Here is a 17893-nt window from a genome sequence, read left to right as displayed (position 1 = left end):
AAGTTCCCCCCTTGTAGTTGTAGGCTGATTTCTAACCTTCCTCATGATCAAGGATACCCCACGAGGTGAGATTTTGCGTGGAGCCCCAGATCTTTGTCGATTGACAGTCATTTTGTACTTCTTCCATTTTCTTACTATGGCACCAACAGTTGTCTCCTTCTCGCCCAGCGTCTTACTGATGGTTTTGTACCCATTCCAGCCTTGTGCAGGTGTATGATCTTGTCCCTGACATCCTTAGACAGCTCCTTGCTCTTGGCCATTTTGTAGAGGTTAGAGTCTGACTGATTCACTGAGTCTGTGGACAGGTGTCTTTCATACAGGTGACCATTGCCGACAGCTGTCTGTCATGCAGGTAACGAGTTGATTTGGAGCATCTACCTGGTCTGTAGGGGCCAGATCTCTTACTGGTTGGTGGGGGATCAAATACTTATTTCCCTCTGCAGAATGCAAATAAATTCATATACTTTCCACAATGTGATTTTCCGGATTTAATTTGTGATGTGCTATCTCTCACTGTTACCAATAACCTACCCTTCAATTATGGGCTGCTCATGTCTTTGTCAGTGGGCAAACTTACAAAATCAGCAAGGGATCAAATACTTATTTCCCCCACTGTAGCAATCCAGTTTAGGGTGGGATGGAAAGGGCTTCAACAGCAACTTCAGTAGCTGGAATAGAGGACAGTGCTGGAAAGAGTTTTACGGTCAGGGTCCTACAAATGACAAGACAGATAGCTGCAGTGGGCTTTGACGGCAACTCTAATAGTTGGAAGATAAGGACAGAACCGGGCGGACTTCTACAGTATATATCCCAGAAACACCAAAGCAAGACCATGATTAAGTATATAATATCACGTTCAAAGTTGATTTAATCATGAATTGATAATGAGTGTGACTGTTGGGCAGACTAGATGGACCATTCAGGCCTTTATCTGCCATCACTTACTATGTTAGTATGTAACGCAACAGCAAGTAATGCAGTGTATGACCTTGTACAATAGCTTATATGGCAAATAGAGTGCTCCAAATAAATGCTTTTGATACAAAAGTTTAGCAGGAATTTAAGTCTGTATATTTGGGATGATAAGCTCCTTAGGAATTAGCCTCTCTATGGAGATATGACATCAGATGTCATGCCAAATGTGGTGCAATTCGATACAAGATGGAGCTGAGAACCTGACGTGAGGTCTCCGCTTGTTCCTGTGTTGATTACCTTAGCTATGACAAAATGCAGAGGCAGGCCAGCTGCCACTGCCACTCAGAGGCCTGCTGCATCATCGGCTGGAGTTACTGATTCATTTTTGCGGAGAGCCAGAGTATCATTTAGGATCGTAGAGCTACCTGCTTACGACAACTCTGGTGACTGGAGACCCCGGTTTGTTGCATGGGCTTGATATTAACTTGAACCCCAATCACAGAGTGCTTCCTCCGCAACCACAGAGTGCTAGTTCGTCATTGACGGTGTCTCCTCTCATACAGCTAGGAAGTGCTGTGGTGTTGGAAAGACGTGAAGCACAAAGTCATCCAGAGACGAACCAAGGAGTTCCAGTTTCTTTGGACTACCAGATGGCTACTGTGGGTTCATCTTGTGTTGTTGGTGTGCTGAAAACTTTTCCTTTGTTAGACCAGCAGGTACAGAATCCACATTTTCCTTCCTTTCTACTTGAGAAACTGTCTGAAGTAACCCTTGATAATCTATGTGCTCCAATTGTAAATCTGGGCAAGGCTTTGTGCCCCCAGATTCAGACATTAGAGCAAGCAATACAAACTCTTAAATTGAAACTGGAGACTGATGATTAAAACAATGACTGAGGAGAAAAGCTGAAACCTTTAAGAATTCCTTAAGAAGTAATTTAAGATTCATACATTTTCCCAGAGTTTTTTCTATTACTCCTAGAGAAATGCTCAGAAGATATATTAAAGAAAATTTTGGAGTATTAGATGAAACTGTTCCTCCCACTTCTCAAATATATTACCCTACCAGCAAAACCAATGGAGGGTCAAGTGAATGCTGAACAAAATAATTCTCCTTTAGATGTGTCGGCGATTTTAGAATTTTCCGATTCTGAGACTGCAATATCATCTACTTTATTGGCAACGGTTGCCCTGGCACCAGATAAGGCTTGGTTGTTCAAGATGTACTTTAAAAATAAGGATAAGACTTTTATGGGTTTCAAAATTCAAGTGTTTTCAGATGTGTCAAGAGAGACTCAGAAAAGACGCCGCCATTATCCTATTACTTAAACCAGGGGTGCTCCAGATCAGTGCTACTTTTTACCTAAGACATCCTTGCACATGTGTAGTTTGTTACCAGTCAGTTAAATATATGCTCTTTGAACCCTCTCAACTCACTGACTTTCTGGCAGCCAAAAGATTTGATGGGGTTAGTTAACATCACTGATAGCTCTATAATTGTATTAAGAGATTCCGTATCACGTTAGATTTATTTTCTAATATTCTTTTTTCTTTTTAAAGTAAATCCACTTATGTAATCTTGGATCCGTATAATGTGGACTTGAGATTGTAAGCTCTTTGAGCAGGGACTGTCTTTCTTCTATGTTTGTGCAGCGCTGCGTACGCCTTGTAGTGCTATAGAAATGCTAAATAGTAGTAGAAGTATTGTAACTACTATTTTCTTATGTTTTTGTACAAGGTTTCTTATTCTGTTTAGATTTGATTGAATAGTTCCACTTTTCTCTACAAGCTTTACTTGGTTGTAAAGGTTGAATGGTTTTTGCTTGGAGGTAAAATATGGCCTTTCATTATTTAAATTTACATATATATTCTGGCTTCGATATATTTTGGGTGATTTTAAAGAATTTACAGGCTCTGTTGGGTATTCACACAACCAATCTTTAGCTTTCAGTTTCAATTTTGGCTTTGGTCAAAGCCAGGTGATAAGATTTGGCTGCAGTTTCAGTTTTGTTCGAAAGTGTTTAGACAGTTTCAGTAGCTGTTTTGGTTTCAGCCAAAGCTGAAAAAAGCAGTTTCAGTCAGCCTCTAATTGGGTGGGGAATAGTGTAATGAAGAATTTGTGTGGGGATGGAAGGGGAGATGCAACAGCCAGTGAGCAAGTGGATGGGGCAAAAGAATGTGAGCGAGTAAATACAGGGTTCGAGGCAAGGGGAAAGAAAGTGAGGGGGATCAGAGGTGTTGTGCAGTGTGAGAGGATTAGTGGAGTGTGTGTGTGAGGGGAAAATGAATGAGTTGTGGAATTCAAGTGAGAGAAAGGATCAGTGTGAGAAGGAGGAGTGTGAGTAGATTGTCCCTCCCTATCCTGATCCACAATCTCTTCCTTCTCCCCCACTCTCTGCTCGTTTTCATGCTCCCTTTGCTCCGGAACAGGTTACTTCCTGTTCCGGGGCAGAGGGAGCATGAAAACGAAGAGCCGGCAGGCGCGCAGCACCCCCCCCCCCCCCCCCCCAGCGGCGTGCACCCGGGGGGGGGGGGGGGGCGTTGCGCTGTTCCGGGGGGGGGGGGGGGGGCGCTGCACCTGGGGGGGGGGGGTGCATCGGCGATCAGCCCCGGGTGTCAGCCCCCCTAGGAACGCCACTGCATCTACCCTCCTTCCCCTAGCTTTCTATTGCTCTTTGCTGTGATTCCTTCTCCATTGCTTCCTCTAAGATCTATTTTCCATCTGCTCAGAATCTCCTCTCTCTCCATCCTCCACCCCTTCCTAACATCTAACACTAAAATCCCTTTTATCCAAACAAGGGCCAAATAATGTAACTTGGCATACAAAAACACCAAAAAAAATATTTCTAAAGCATCGAATAATTGACACAGAAACTTGAAAAAATTGCCACAGGAAACCGAGAGCTAGGATTATGACCTTTGTTCCTTTGCTATTTTTTGGTCATTATCAAACAAACCTCCTACCACCTGTACTGGAAATGTGATTCAGTACTGACCTGTGGTGCTCAGCCTTCCATAAGCAGGTGTGTATCGTAGTTTGATCTTCACCTGGCAGGAATTCACCACAATGTTGTCACTTGGGTTGAGGTTCCGTGTGCTAACAATCCCTGGCATGTAATATCCTCGCATGAGCAGATAATTTGTGTGTGATGCTTGACGAGCTTTCACTTCTATTTTATGCTTAGTTCCAGAGTTTTCATCCATGTCCTCTTCCTCATCAAAATCCTCATCCAAGCCATCCTTTGTTAAGCTGCAACACAAACATCCTGTTAGGACTTAATTTTATAAAGTCATTTTTGGGTGTATAAGCCAATTTGTGCATACATATTCCCTAATTCTATAAAATTTGCCAAATATTGCTTGCACAAATTTGTGAATGCAATTTAATTGAGCCAATTAGTGCCAAATAAGTGGCTTTTTAACAATTGACAAAAATTGAAATCAATTAATATTTACGCATGTAAATTTAGGCGCATGATCCATACCTAAATTTTATGCGCGTCCCAGAAAAGGGGCACAGAAATGGGAAGGTCATGGGCATTTCAGGGTGGAGCATGGATTCAAGTTACACATGCAATTATAAAATAAGGGGGTTCCGTGTGTAAATTTAGACGGAGGCATTTACACCATGTTTTCAATAGTGCAAATGGACGCACCTAAATTTATGCATGACCCCCAGAATTTAAGCATTATTCTATAAACCATAATGCCTCTTGTAAAATGACTCCACATATAAAAGTAGCTGTGATGGCAAGATTGTGCATACATGTGTGTGTATTTGGGGTAGGCGTGTTATGGGGAGGAGCATGGGCAGAGTCATGATTTACACACATGCAGGGCAATCCTATAACTGGGTACGTACACAGTTCAGTAATGAAGCACGCAAGTGCCTTAGCATGTAATTTCAAGTGGGTGTGTACGGCAGGGTTATAAGTGTGTCTATAGCTTACACAAGCAACTTATAGAGTACTGTAAGTTATATGTGTGGCTTGTCACACTTAGGTGTGCCCATCTATGCAGAAGTAATCCTTTATACATTCAAACAAGCTGGTGCTAATAGTATTGTAGGGGATGGTCCTTGAGATAGTCCTTTTCGGGTTAAGTTAAGTAATGGTGATAATTATTTAATGAGCAAGGTGAAGGAAATGTTAGCTTTATGTCACAGTTCCATATTTAAGTCTTTGAAAAATACAAACATTTAAAATGGCAAAAACCAGCAAAGTTTTTTAGTCCTTGCACTGATGAGGAGGTGGGTGCTGTAAAACTCGCAACCACTGAAGCCGGGTATTGAGTTGCACCGCTGAGGTAGGTTGGATTAAGTAACTACATAGATAGGACATATTCGTTTGATCTTTGTATGTGATAAACCAGTCCTACTGGGAGTATTTAGCCTTTTTGTAGATTGACATGGCATAAACAGGCATGCCAAAATGTAGGTCTGCTGAAGCCAACTTTACTTCTTCTTCATGAGCCTCTTTTACTAACCTGCTGTCAAAGGTTTGACTTACTACCTGTTTTTTTTTTTTTTTTTTAAAGATGTTATCCCTAGGAAATGGATCAAGGTACCTAGACACGTCTCTTGGCACTGGTATATACTAAGATACTTAATAGCCTATCAATTGGTCAAGTTCCTGTGCTCTGGAAAAAAGCATCTTTACATCCTATCCTTAAAAAGCCATCCTTTGACACCTCAGAACCTTAAAATTTTCAACAAATTGCTATCTCTGCTTCCTGTCCAAACTCTTAGAGAAGATAGTATGTGCTCAACATCTTTCCCATGTTGAAAAAACACTTATGCTCCACCTGTGGAAAGGGAGCTTCCATCAACACAGCACTGAAACCATCATAACCTCTTTCCTCAGTGAACTAAGTACAATCCTGGATAGGGGTGAGATTGCACGTGTGGTATCTTTGGATCTCTCGGTTACATTTGATCTTGTCGATCACTCTCTTCTTTTGGCACAACTATCAAATATATGGGTTTCAGAGAGTCTATAATTGGTTTTCTCCTTTCTAATCGCACTTTCAGGGAACAAGTTGGTTCTGCTCTGTCTTGTTCACATTCTCTTTTGTGGGGTTCTGCAGGGATCGGTTCTTTCTCCTCTGCTGTTCAATATTTTCATTAGTCCGTTAACTACTTTGATCCTGTCATATATTCTTTAAATAACGCAGATAGCATCCTACTGATCTTTCCTGTTTCTCCATTAAGGTAAAATTATGTATCATACCTGATAATTTTCTTTCCACTAATCATAGCTGATCAATCCATAGACTGGTGGGTTGTGTCCATCTACCAGCAGGTGGAGATAGAGAGCAATTCTTTTGCCTCCCTATATGTGGTCATGTGCTGCCGGAAACTCCTCAGTATGTCGATATCAAAGCTCCATCTGCAGGACTCAGCACTTAGAGAATTACACCCACAAAGGGACACTCTGCCCAGCTCACCACCGCCGAAACGGGGGAGGGGAATCAACCCAGCTCATCCCCACACAAGTGGGGGAGGGGAATCCGTCCAGCTCATCCCCGCGGAGCGGGGGAGGGACACCACACCCGCCAATGTGGGGGGATCTGGCTTATCCTGCAACCGCAACCGCGGGAGGAGCTGACTGACCCTAACACCGCTGAAGCGGGAGGGGTACAAAGCTGCCCTACAGCCGCACGAAGTGGGAGGGAGCGCCGGCAGAATTTAGGTCTCAATCCTGCCCCGTAAAACAGAGGGGAGAGGAATGCAGCAGCTCACTGTAACACAAAATCGTCTCAACTCCTGAAGAATCCAATTGAAAAAACTTGAACACGCAGTCCTCCTGAACAGGAACTGAAGACTAAACTTGAACCTGAAATGCAACCAGAATAAAAACGTACAGATATCTGGGAGGGGCTATGGATTGATCAGCTATGATTAATGGAAAGACAATTATCAGGTATGATACATAATTTTACCTTCCATATCATCAAGCTGATCAATCCATAGACTGGTGGGATGTACCGAAGCAGTACTCACCCAGGGCGGGACATAGAAATCCCTGACCGCAACACTGCAGCTCCAAACCGGGCCTCCGCCTGAGCAGCCAAAGTCAAGAGGTAATGCCTGGAGAAGGTATGAGGCGATGCCCAAGTTGCCGCCTTGCAAATCTCTTCCAAGGAGACGGACCTGGCCTCCGCCATCGAGGCCGCCTGAGCTCTAGTGGAGTGAGCCTTCAGCCGGATAGGCGGCACCTTCCCCGCGGCCACATAAGCCGCTGCAATGGCTTCCTTGACCCATCTTGCCACTGTAGGCTTAGCAGCCTGCAGACCCTTACGAGGACCTGCAAACAGGACAAACAGATGATCCAACTTCCGGAAATTATTGGTCACTTCCAAGTATCTGATGATGACTCGTCTCACATCTAGATATTTGAGAGCAGAGTACTCCTCTGGGTAGTCCTCCCTACGAAAAGATGGGAGACAGAGCTGCTGATTCACATGGAAGCGAGAAACAATCTTGGGCAGGAAGGAAGGCACTGTGCGAATAGACACTCCTGCCTCAGTGAACTGCAGAAAGGGCTCTCGACATGATGGCGCCTGGAGCTCGGAAACTCTTCTGGCTGAAGTGATAGCCACCAAAAAGACTGCTTTCAACGTCAGGTCTTTCAGAGATGCACTCGACAAGGGTTCAAAAGGCAGCTTCTGCAAGGCTCTTAGCACTAGATTGAGATTCCACGCAGGTACCACTGAGTGCAGAGGAGGGCGCAGGTGATTAACTCCCTTGAGAAAGCGCACCACATCTGGCTGCGAAGCCAGGGAAGCACCCTTCAGGCGGCCCCTGAAGCAAGCCAGAGCCGCTACCTGGACTTTAAGGGAACTGAGCGATAGGCCTTTCTCCAGACCTTCTTGCAGGAACGCCAACACTGAAGAAATTGGAGCAGTGAAGGGAGAAAGGGAACCTGCCTCACACCACGATGCAAAGGTACGCCAAACCCTGGCGTAAGCAGTAGAAGTAGAGCGCTTCCTTGCTCTCAGCATAGTGGCGATGACCTTGTCTGAGAAGCCTTTCTTCCTCAGACGCTGCTGCTCAATAGCCAGGCCATAAGACCAAAGGGGGAGGGATCCTCCATCACCACGGGACCCTGATGCAACAGGCCCTGCTCCGCTGGCAGTCGCAGAGGTCCGTCCACTGAGAGCCTGATCAAGTCCGCATACCAGGGACGTCTGGGCCAGTCCGGACCCACCAGGATTACCCGGCCCGGATGCTTTGCCACCCGGTCTAGTACCCTGCCCATCATGGGCCAGGGCGGGAACACATAGAGAAGCTCCTGTGTCGGCCACTGTTGGAGAAGAGCATCTACTCCCAGAGATCGAGGGTCCTGTCCTCTGCTGAAAAAGCGTGGCACTTGGCAATTGGCCGATGACGCCATCAGGTCTAGGCTCGGCTGGCCCCAGCGCTTCGTGATGTCCAAGAACGCCTGAGCCGATAGCTGCCACTCTCCGGGATCCAAGGTATGGCGACTGAGAAAGTCCGCCTTGACATTCATGACTCCAGTAATGTGGGCTGCCGACAGCTGTTCCAGGTTCGCTTCCGCCCACTGGCATAGATTCATGGCCTCCTTGGCTAGAGGGGCGCTCTTGGTACCTCCCTGGCGATTGACATAGGCCACAGCCGTGGCATTGTCCGACAGGACCCGTACTGGCTTCAACGCCAGTACCGGGAGGAACTCCAAAAGCGCCAACCGAATGGCTCTGAGTTCCAGGAGGTTGATAGACCACTTTGCCTCTGCAGGAGACCAGAGACCCTGCGCTGTCCTTCCCAAGCAATGGGCTCCCCCGCCCGTCAAAGAGGCGTCCGTCGTGACGACAACCCACTCCGGGGTCAAAAGAGGCATCCCTGCGGACAACTTGTCTGTCCTCAGCCACCAGCTCAGCGCCTTGCGCACCGCTAGGTCCAAGGGAAGGCGCACAGCGTAATCCTCCGACACTGGAGTCCAGCGCTGCAGCAGAGAGAGTTGTAGTGGTCTCATATGAGCCCTGGCCCAGGGCACTACTTCCATCGTGGCCGTCATAGAGCCCAACAGCTGCACATAGTCCCAAGCCCGAAGAGGAGAGGCTACTAGGAACTGGTCCACCTGAGCCTGAAGCTTGACAATTCGATTGTCCGGCAGGAACACTCTGCCCACTTGGGTGTCGAAACGAACTCCCAGATATTCCAGGGACTGAGTCGGGCGCAGCTGGCTTTTCTCCCAGTTGATGATCCACCCCAGGGAGCTTAGAAGAGCAATCACCCGGTCTACAGCTCTGCTGCACTCTGCATAAGAGGGGGCTCGGATCAACCAGTCGTCCAGATAAGGATGGACTTGTACTCCTTCCTTTCGTAGGAAGGCCGCGATAACCACCATTACTTTGGAGAAGGTCCGCGGAGCAGTAGCCAACCCGAACGGGAGGGCTCTGAACTGGAAGTGTCGGCCCAGGACTGCAAAACGCAGAAAGCGTTGATGAGGAGGCCAGATGGGAATATGCAGGTAAGCTTCCTTGATGTCCAAGGATGCCAGGAACTCCCCTGCCTTCACTGCCGCTATAACAGAGCGGAGAGTCTCCATTCGGAAGTGCCGAACTTTCAAGGCCCGATTGACCCCTTTGAGGTCGAGGATAGGCCGTACAGAACCTCCTTTCTTTGGTACCACAAAGTAAATGGAGTAACGTCCCTTGCCAAGCTGATCTTCTGGCACCGGAACGACCGCACCCAGGCGGATCAGATTGTCCAAAGTCTGCTGCACTGCCACAGGTTTGACCGGAGACTTGCAGGGAGAGTGTACAAACCCGTCTCTTAAGGGTCGGCAGAACTCTAGCTTGTAGCCGTCTCTGATGACTTCCAGCACCCAAGCGTCTGAAGTTACCTTGGTCCACTCGCCCAGAAACGAGGACAGGCGTCCTCCAATCTGCACTGGGCCATGGACCAGGGCCCCGTCATTGGGTACGAGACCCTGGGGGAGGACCGGAGGAAGCACCTCCGGGACGGCGGTCTCTGCGAAAAGAATGCTGCTTGGGGGAGAAGTTCCTCTTGAAGGAAGAGGGGGCAGAGGAGCCTGACTTGCCCGGGCGATACCGACGGGCTTCCTGAAACCGTCCTTTGGAGTTACCGGGGCGAGCACTGGCCCGAGCCCTGACCTCTGGTAACCTCTTGCCCTTAGACGTGCCGAGATCGGTCACAATTTTGTCCAGCTCGACCCCAAAAAGCAGCTTGCCTTTAAAAGGCAACTTAGCCAGGCAAGACTTAGAGGCGTGGTCCGCAGACCAATGCTTCAGCCAAAGCCACCGCCGCGCAGAGACTGTCTGAGCCATACCTTTAGCTGAGGCTCTCAAGACATCATACAGCAAGTCTGCCAAATAAGCCAAGCCCGATTCCAGGGCCGGCCAATCAGCCCTCAAGGAAGGATCCGAGGGGGAAGCCCGCTGCACAATCGTCAGGCACGCCCTGGCCACATAGGAGCCGCAAACTGAGGCCTACAAACTTAAAGCAGCCGCCTCGAAGGACGACCTTAAGGCCGCCTCCAATCTTCTGTCTTGGGCGTCCTTTAGGGCCCGGGCCACCTTCCACCGGCAACGCCGTTTTCTTAGTCACCGCAGTGATTAAAGAATCCACGGTAGGCCAAAGAAAGGCCTCCCGTTCACCTTCAGGCAGAGGATAGAGGCGGAACATAGCCCTAGCCACTTTGAGGCTCCCTTCTGGGACATCCCATTGAGCCGAAATCAAGGTGCGCATGGCCTCATGCACGTGGAAGGTTCTAGGCGGGCGCTTCGTCTCCAGCATAATGGCGGAGCCAACAGAGGCTGAGGGAGAGACGTCCTCCGGAGAGGAAATCTTCAAAATGCTCATGGCCTGCACTAACAGGTTGGGCAAATCCTCTGAGCGAAAGATCCACGCTGCAGAGGGGTCATCCGCTCCATCCGAGCGGGAATCCGTCTCCTCCAAGGAATCCCCAAAGGACCGTTGGGAGAACTCAGATACGCTGCCCTCATCTACATCAGAGGAGACAGAGTCCTCTAGGGCCTGGAAATCCACCCGAGGGCGTTTGCTTCCAGAGGCCTCAACCCCTTTATCAGACAGAGGGGCAGGGGCAGCGTTTTGCATAAGAAAAGCCTGATGCAGCAGCAAAATGAACTCAGGGGAAACCCCCCCCCCCCCCCCCCGAACAGTGCACTTCTGCAGCTTGGGCCACGGCCCTAGCCGCACCCTCAACCGGCGCTCGCAAGAGCGGGGGAGAAACGAATGGCGTCCGGCGTGAAACTCCGAGAAGGAGCCGCGTGGGAAGAACGGCGCTTAACTTTGGCCGCTTTCTTACCGTCGCCCGAATCAAGGGCGACCATAGTATTAACGTCTCCCAGCTCGAGGGCGGCCCAAGAAGAAGCCGTCCGAGCAGAGTGGCCAGCCAACATGGAGTGGGCGAGCAGCGGGGGATGGGCGCTTATGGCGGGAAAAACCGCTGCACCGGAGGAAGAACCGGGACACTGACCGGCCTCCAAACTGATGCTTAACAAAGGCGATTCAGGTTTTGAAATCCCCGCATCCCCGCTAGACGCACCCACGCGGTCCGGGAAGCGAATCCTCGCGCCCTCCGACGCCATAAACCACGTGGAGACCGAACGGGGAACCCCTTGCCCGCTATAAAAAGGTAAAATTACCTGCTTCTCGCTCCGAGCTGTAACGACCTGGTGTCCCAGTGAGTAGCTGCAATACACGTTTAAATAAACGTTGAAATAAACGCCTTTAAGGACGTCCAAAAATTTTTTTTTTTAAACGGAGCCAGCGGGAGGGGGGAGAAAAGGAGGGACCTGGCGCCACCAGGTTTGCACTTGCTCAAGAAGAGCCCTCAACCCCAGGTACTCAACAAAACCTAAAAATTAGGCTTGGAGACCTAGCCAGAGCTGCTGCTGTGTGTGACCACCACCTGCTGAGATATACTGGGGAGTTTCCGGCAGCACATGACCACATATAGGGAGGCAAAAGGATTGCTCTCTATCTCCACCTGCTGGTAGATGGACACAACCCACCAGTCTATGGATTGATCAGCATGATGATATGGAAATATACAATTTCAACTTCAAGATTGTCTCTCTGCCCTTTCATCTTGGTCAGCCTCTCATAAGCTAAGACTGAACCCAGTGAAGAAGGTAGCTTGCTGGGTTACAGGTTCATTGTCCCAACCTGCTGTTACTCCAATACCACCGGTGGCTGCTTTTCATTATTTTCGTGTATGGTTTAAATTTACAGCTATCATCAGTACTTATTACAATGCTTCGTTAAATACGCACCCTCTTGAATTTTTCATCTCTACACTCTGCTACGCATGTGTTTTTCATGTCATAACTTGACTATTGCAATTCTCTCTATGCTGGTCTTCCTCTATCCAAATTAAGCAGCTCCAATCACTTCAAAATAGTGCTATCAGACTTCTTTGCAAAGCAAATAGGTATGATCGAGTTTCCCCACTATTTCTTCGCCTCCATTGGCTTCTGGTTAAATATAGAATTCTGTTCAAGATTCTGATGCTCACTCACAAAGCTTTTCACTTGGGTGTCCCCCCTATCTTTCTACTTCTGTTGTTCCTTATACCTCAGCACATAATCTGCATTCACTGGATTTTAACAGGATAGTTTTACCTAATCCTAGACAGGCCAGCTTGGAATCTACGCGACTATTTTTTGGCCCCCAAGATCTGGAACAAGCTACCACCACATATACGGGGTGAACAATCTTTACAAAAATTAGTTTTGAAAACCCATTATTTTCAGTTTGCATTCAACTGAAATGGTGGTGCGCTCGAGGCTGGTTGACCGGTCCTGTACTGCAATGAGATGGAGTTTGCTCTATCATGCATGATTGTGCTGTCCTATAATTTATTGGCATTCCTTTTCTTATTCTTTTTGTATTATTTGTTTAATTTTATTGTACAACCACTAAGATCCACTAGCTTGGTATGCATGATATATTAATAAACCACATTGGTCTTCTATAAAGGCATCTTGGTGCTCAGATGCTGTTATACAATTAGTGCGTGACATCGAAGTACCTACATTGTGGCTCCCGGTTATAGAATTGCCCCCATATTTATAAAATATGTACAACTGTATATATTGTATGCCTATACATTTACAGCTTTCTCTTGAGAAGGTGCAGATATACACTGATGAATTCTACCTGAGATTTCTGCAGGATCTGTGCTAGAATTTTATAAAGACACAAGGCGCCTTTCTGTCTTTGTAAAATATGCTGCAAATAGGCAGAGAAGTAGCCTAATGGTTAGAGCAGTGGGCTGGGAACCAGAGAAGCCAGTGTTCAAATCCCACTGCAGCTCCTTGCAATCTTGGGCAAGTCACTTAACCCTCTACTGCCTCAGGTACAACTTAGATTGTAATGCCCTCTGGGGACAGGAAAACACCTACTTTACCTGAAAATAACTCGCCTTGAACTACTACTGAAAAGGAACAAGCTACATACAAATTCCTTTCCTTTTCCTTCTCAATCTGGGTCACTTTTTATAAAATTACCCTCAAGAGTGTTTTAATCCTCAGAGATGGAAACTGGTTTCATTTTCCACAAACTTGTTATATAACCTGCAAAATAGCTAACAAACTTGCAAATTTGGAAGTGAATGTGTCACATCATCTGTAGTTGACAAGATCATAAAGGTGAGAACAAAATTAAATATAATTTGAGAAGAACTGTGCCAAGCGACTTTATGTTTTGCAGGTCATTTTAAGGCCACTTACATACATAAAACAGAGGTTTATGCACAGAAATAGCCTTTTTTAAAATAATGCATGGACTATATGAGCAGTGGCATTCCGAGGGGCGCTGACGCCCCGCCCCCCCGTGCAGCGCGACCCCCCCCCCACCTTGGCGAAAGAACCCCTCCAGATGCACGCTGCTGGGGGGGGGGGGGGGGGGGTGCCGCGTGCCAGTCAGCGTCGTTGGTTTCCATGCTCCCTGTTCCGGGGCAGAGGAAGCATGGAAACCAACCACTCTGACCGGCGCGCGGCACCCCCCCCCCAGCGGCGTGCACCTGGGGCGGACCGCCCCCACCCCCTTGGTACGCCACTGTATATGAGGGTACTTCTATAACAGGGGGCCTACTAAAGGAGCTGGTTACGGTACTTATTTTGTGCCTGTTTATAAAGAAAAATAGCAGGTGGTAAAGTACACACATACATCTAGGCAAGGCCACTTACAACAGCCCTATAACTGGTATAAATGCCTGTGCCCTAAATTTAAGCACAAATGAGTGGTATTATAGTATTTTACACATTTAAGCACATGCGTGTCCAAACTCTATCCATGCACACATCCACTGGCAAAGTATGTACCATCAAAGAAAGTGTGCATTTTTCCACCAGTCGGTATTCTATAAGAAGTCATTTAGGGGCCCTTTTACTAAGCTGCGGTAAAAAATGACCTGTGTTAGTTTGAGCGCGTCTTTTGGGCGTACACTGTGACATTTTTCACTGCATCTAGGGAGAAGGGCCTTTTCTTAAGGGGCCGGAAAATGGACACGCGCTAAAACTGAAACCAGCACACATCCATTTTTGGCCCGAGATTTTACTGCCACCCACTGACCTAGCGGTAAGGTCTCACATGCTACCCGGGCAGTAAGCATGCAGCGTATGCCAACTGCCATTTACTGCCAGGTAGGTGTCCCGCGGTACAAAATAGAAACTATGTTCTACCGTGTATTTTTGGCATGTGCCAATTCAGAATTACTGCCCGGGGTACGCAGTAGCACCAATTTGGCACGGCCCACACGCACCTTTGTAAAAGGGCCCCTTAGGCACAACTATCCACTTACTCGTGTAAATGAATAGAATACTGCCAGTTACATGCCTTCTTCATGCCTAAAACTAGATATCTCCTTCTGTAGGTAAAAGGATGTGCATTCAGCATTCCTGAGGAGGAGAGTTTGTGTTTATGCCTGTAAGCTTGTAAAATTAGTCAGTATAGTTGTGCCTACCAAACAGAATGATAATAGTTATAAATGTCTGTCTGTGCTTTTCATGGGATAATTTCAAAAAGAAAGCTTGTGCATACTTTCTCTTTGATAACTAGTGCAACGTATATGCATACCTGCTGCACAAATTTGGGCTTAATTTTCCACACGTAAAGCACATTTTACAAGCAAAAAATGTCCATTCTAAAACTGTGAGAGTATGCATGTTTTAAATAGGTACACAGATTTCCAGATGTCTCCAAACAACCACAAGATAGGCGTAAAGCCTTTCTTGAATTATGTCAGAGAGTACAGGGCAGTTCTTTTTGCATTTTCCTGTTCAATGTTTGATTACATTTGCTGGTCAGACTTATGTTTTTTGGGACTCTAAACAGTTGAAATTATTTCTGGACTCAAAAAAAACATTTCTGTGTGAATCATCTTTAGACCTAATTTGGTATTTATTTGTACTATATCATAAGAGTTTTCTATACCGCAGTTATCCGCAAAGGGATTCAAAACGGTTTACAAGGAGGAAGTCACACACTAACAAAACAGCATATCAACTATACAGTGTTATTGGTCAAATAAGTTTTTTTTTTTTTTTTTACCTAAAAGAGAAAAAAGACGCTAGTTTCAAATCAAAAGACAATTTATTCCATTATCTAGCCCCAGTAAAAGGAAAAGAGGCCTCAAAAACAGATTTGAAGCAAATGTTTTTCAGAGAGGAAATGCCTAATTTCAGGGTTTGCAAAAAAACCTATATTCTATCTACAGATGGAAATACCAGCAATTCACTTAAACCCTCAGAGTTCAGCCCAAATATTGATTTAAAAATCAAAGAACCTTAAAATCTATATATGTTTAATTATAGTTAGCCAGTGATAATCTCGAAAAAAAAGAGTCACACTTTTGAATCGTCCAATGCCACTGATTAATCTTATGGCTGTATTTTCCATCAATTGTAAACATTTCAACTGCCTAGTTGAAATATGAGAATAAAGTGAATTGCAATAATCGAATTGTGGAAACAAAACTGCTTGAGTAACAATTCTAAAATCTTCCTTCTTTAATGAGGACCTTATTGCTCGCAGTTTTGAAGCTTAAAAAAGGATCTTCTAATAAGGGCTGTAATCTGTTTTTCAAAAGACAAGGTAGAATCCAAGATAACTCCAAATACTCTTGAATATATAAGATGGGCTGCCATATTTTACACAGTGTCTGTAGCCTCTTTAAAGTGACTTGTTTGCAACATATATAAATGATATTGCAGTCATCAATATGAGCTAGGATGGATTGGGCAATTATCTGAAAAGATTCTGGATCTAAACCCTCCTAAGTTTCCAAATCATTCTAAATACTTTTGTGGCGAGTGCCTGAACCTGGTGATCGAAAGTAAGAAGTTGTCAAAAATTACCCCAGTATCTTGAGTTGGGGATCCAAATTATAGTTGATATATTAACTGTGCAATTTTTTTCTGGAATTGAGATTAAACATGTTACTAAAAACTATATATTTAGTCTTGTCTTTATTAAGTTTAAATTTAAACATCAATGCCCAAGACTCCAAAATGTCAAACTCACGTATATAGGATACATAAAGAGGGACATAATCAAATGGGGCACCCAAGTTTTCCTGAGGACGTCCCTGCGAAGGGGCGGGGAAACCCGTATTATCGAAACAAGATGGGCGTCCATCTTTTGTTTCGATAATACGGTCGGGGACGCCCAAATCTCAACATTTAGGTCGACCTTAGAGATGGTCGTCCCCGGTTTTCGGTAAAATTGGAAACCGAGGACGCCCATCTCAAAAACAACCAAATCCAACTCATTTGGTCGTGGAAGGAGCCAGCATTTGTAGTGCACTGGTCCCCCTAACATGCCAGGACACCAACCGGGCACCCTAGGGGGTACTGCAGTGGACTAACTGATGCAGTAACTGAACGGAAAAAGCCCTTCCCTTACCGATTCGGAAAGGAACGGGCATGCATGAAAGAAATTGCATGCAAATAAGCTGCTCACTGTTAGCTCATTTGCATATGACTTCCTTCCTAAGGAGGGGAAGCCAGTGCAGAGCAGCCATGCATTATGGGTGGCTGCTCTGCGCATGCCAAAGACGGCTTCATAAATGCAGACAAGCTGCGTGTATAATAGCCGTCTACAACCTTAAATAAATTGCCGTCTACAACTTTAGAAAAATACAAGTCCAGGTGAAAACGTCCAAGTGCTCGTCAGGGATGTCTTTTTTTTTTTTTTAAGAGTATGGGTGAAGGACGTCCTTTGCTATGCCTCCGTCCCTGCAACCGCAGTTGAGGATGTCCAAAATGTGGATGTTTCTGTGAGAAGGATGTCCATGCCTGGATGTTTCTGTGAGAAGGATGTCCTTGCCTTTACTATGCCTCCGACACCCCCTTTATTTATTTGGATTTTGGATCAGAAGTAGCAGCAGTGGGATTTGAACCGGCCACCTCTGGATTGCAAGACCAGTGCTCTAACCACTAGGCCACTCCTCCAACTCCACTCCCTTGAAATTTGGCTGTCCCTGTGGGGGCAGTTCAGGACGTCCAAAATGTTTGAAAGAAAGACGTCCACGCCTTCGCTATACCTCCGCTGACACACACATACCTCCCCCCCAGGGACCTGCATACTGCTGCGATGGACCCGAGTATGACATTTCAGGCTGGCAAAAAAAGTTTTTTAAGTTGTTTTTTTCGGGGTGGGAGGTGGTTAGTGACCATTGGGGGAGTCAGGGGAGGTCATCCCCGATTCCCACTGGTGGTTATCTGGTCAGTTGGGCACCTTTTTGAGGCTTGGTCGTAAGAAAAAATGGACCAAGTAAAGTCGCCCAAGTGCTCATCAGAGACACCCTTCTTTTTTCCATTATCGTTCGAGGACACCCATCTGTTAGGCACGCCCCAGTCCCGCCTTCGCTACACCTCCGACACGCCTCCGGGAACTTTGGTCATCCCTGCGACGGGAAGCAGTTGGGGACGCCCAAAATCGGCTTTCGATTATGCCAATTTGGGCG

At 46.5% G+C, this 17893-nt stretch overlaps 1 protein-coding gene across 1 annotated transcript in view; it reads right to left on the bottom strand.

The window, feature by feature from the left end:
• The window catches only part of GTF3C1 (general transcription factor IIIC subunit 1), a 154787-nt gene that overhangs the window by 15023 nt on the left and 121871 nt on the right, over window positions 1-17893 (bottom strand). The window contains 1 exon segment of the mRNA XM_030212790.1: window positions 3911-4164. Coding sequence (XP_030068650.1) covers window positions 3911-4164 — 254 coding nt within the window.

This window comes from Microcaecilia unicolor, chromosome 8, assembly GCF_901765095.1.
Source record: "Microcaecilia unicolor chromosome 8, aMicUni1.1, whole genome shotgun sequence".
NCBI classification, from domain to species: domain Eukaryota; kingdom Metazoa; phylum Chordata; class Amphibia; order Gymnophiona; family Siphonopidae; genus Microcaecilia; species Microcaecilia unicolor.
Note: the sequence above shows the minus strand (reverse complement) of the source record. Positions and strands in the feature narration are given on the sequence as shown.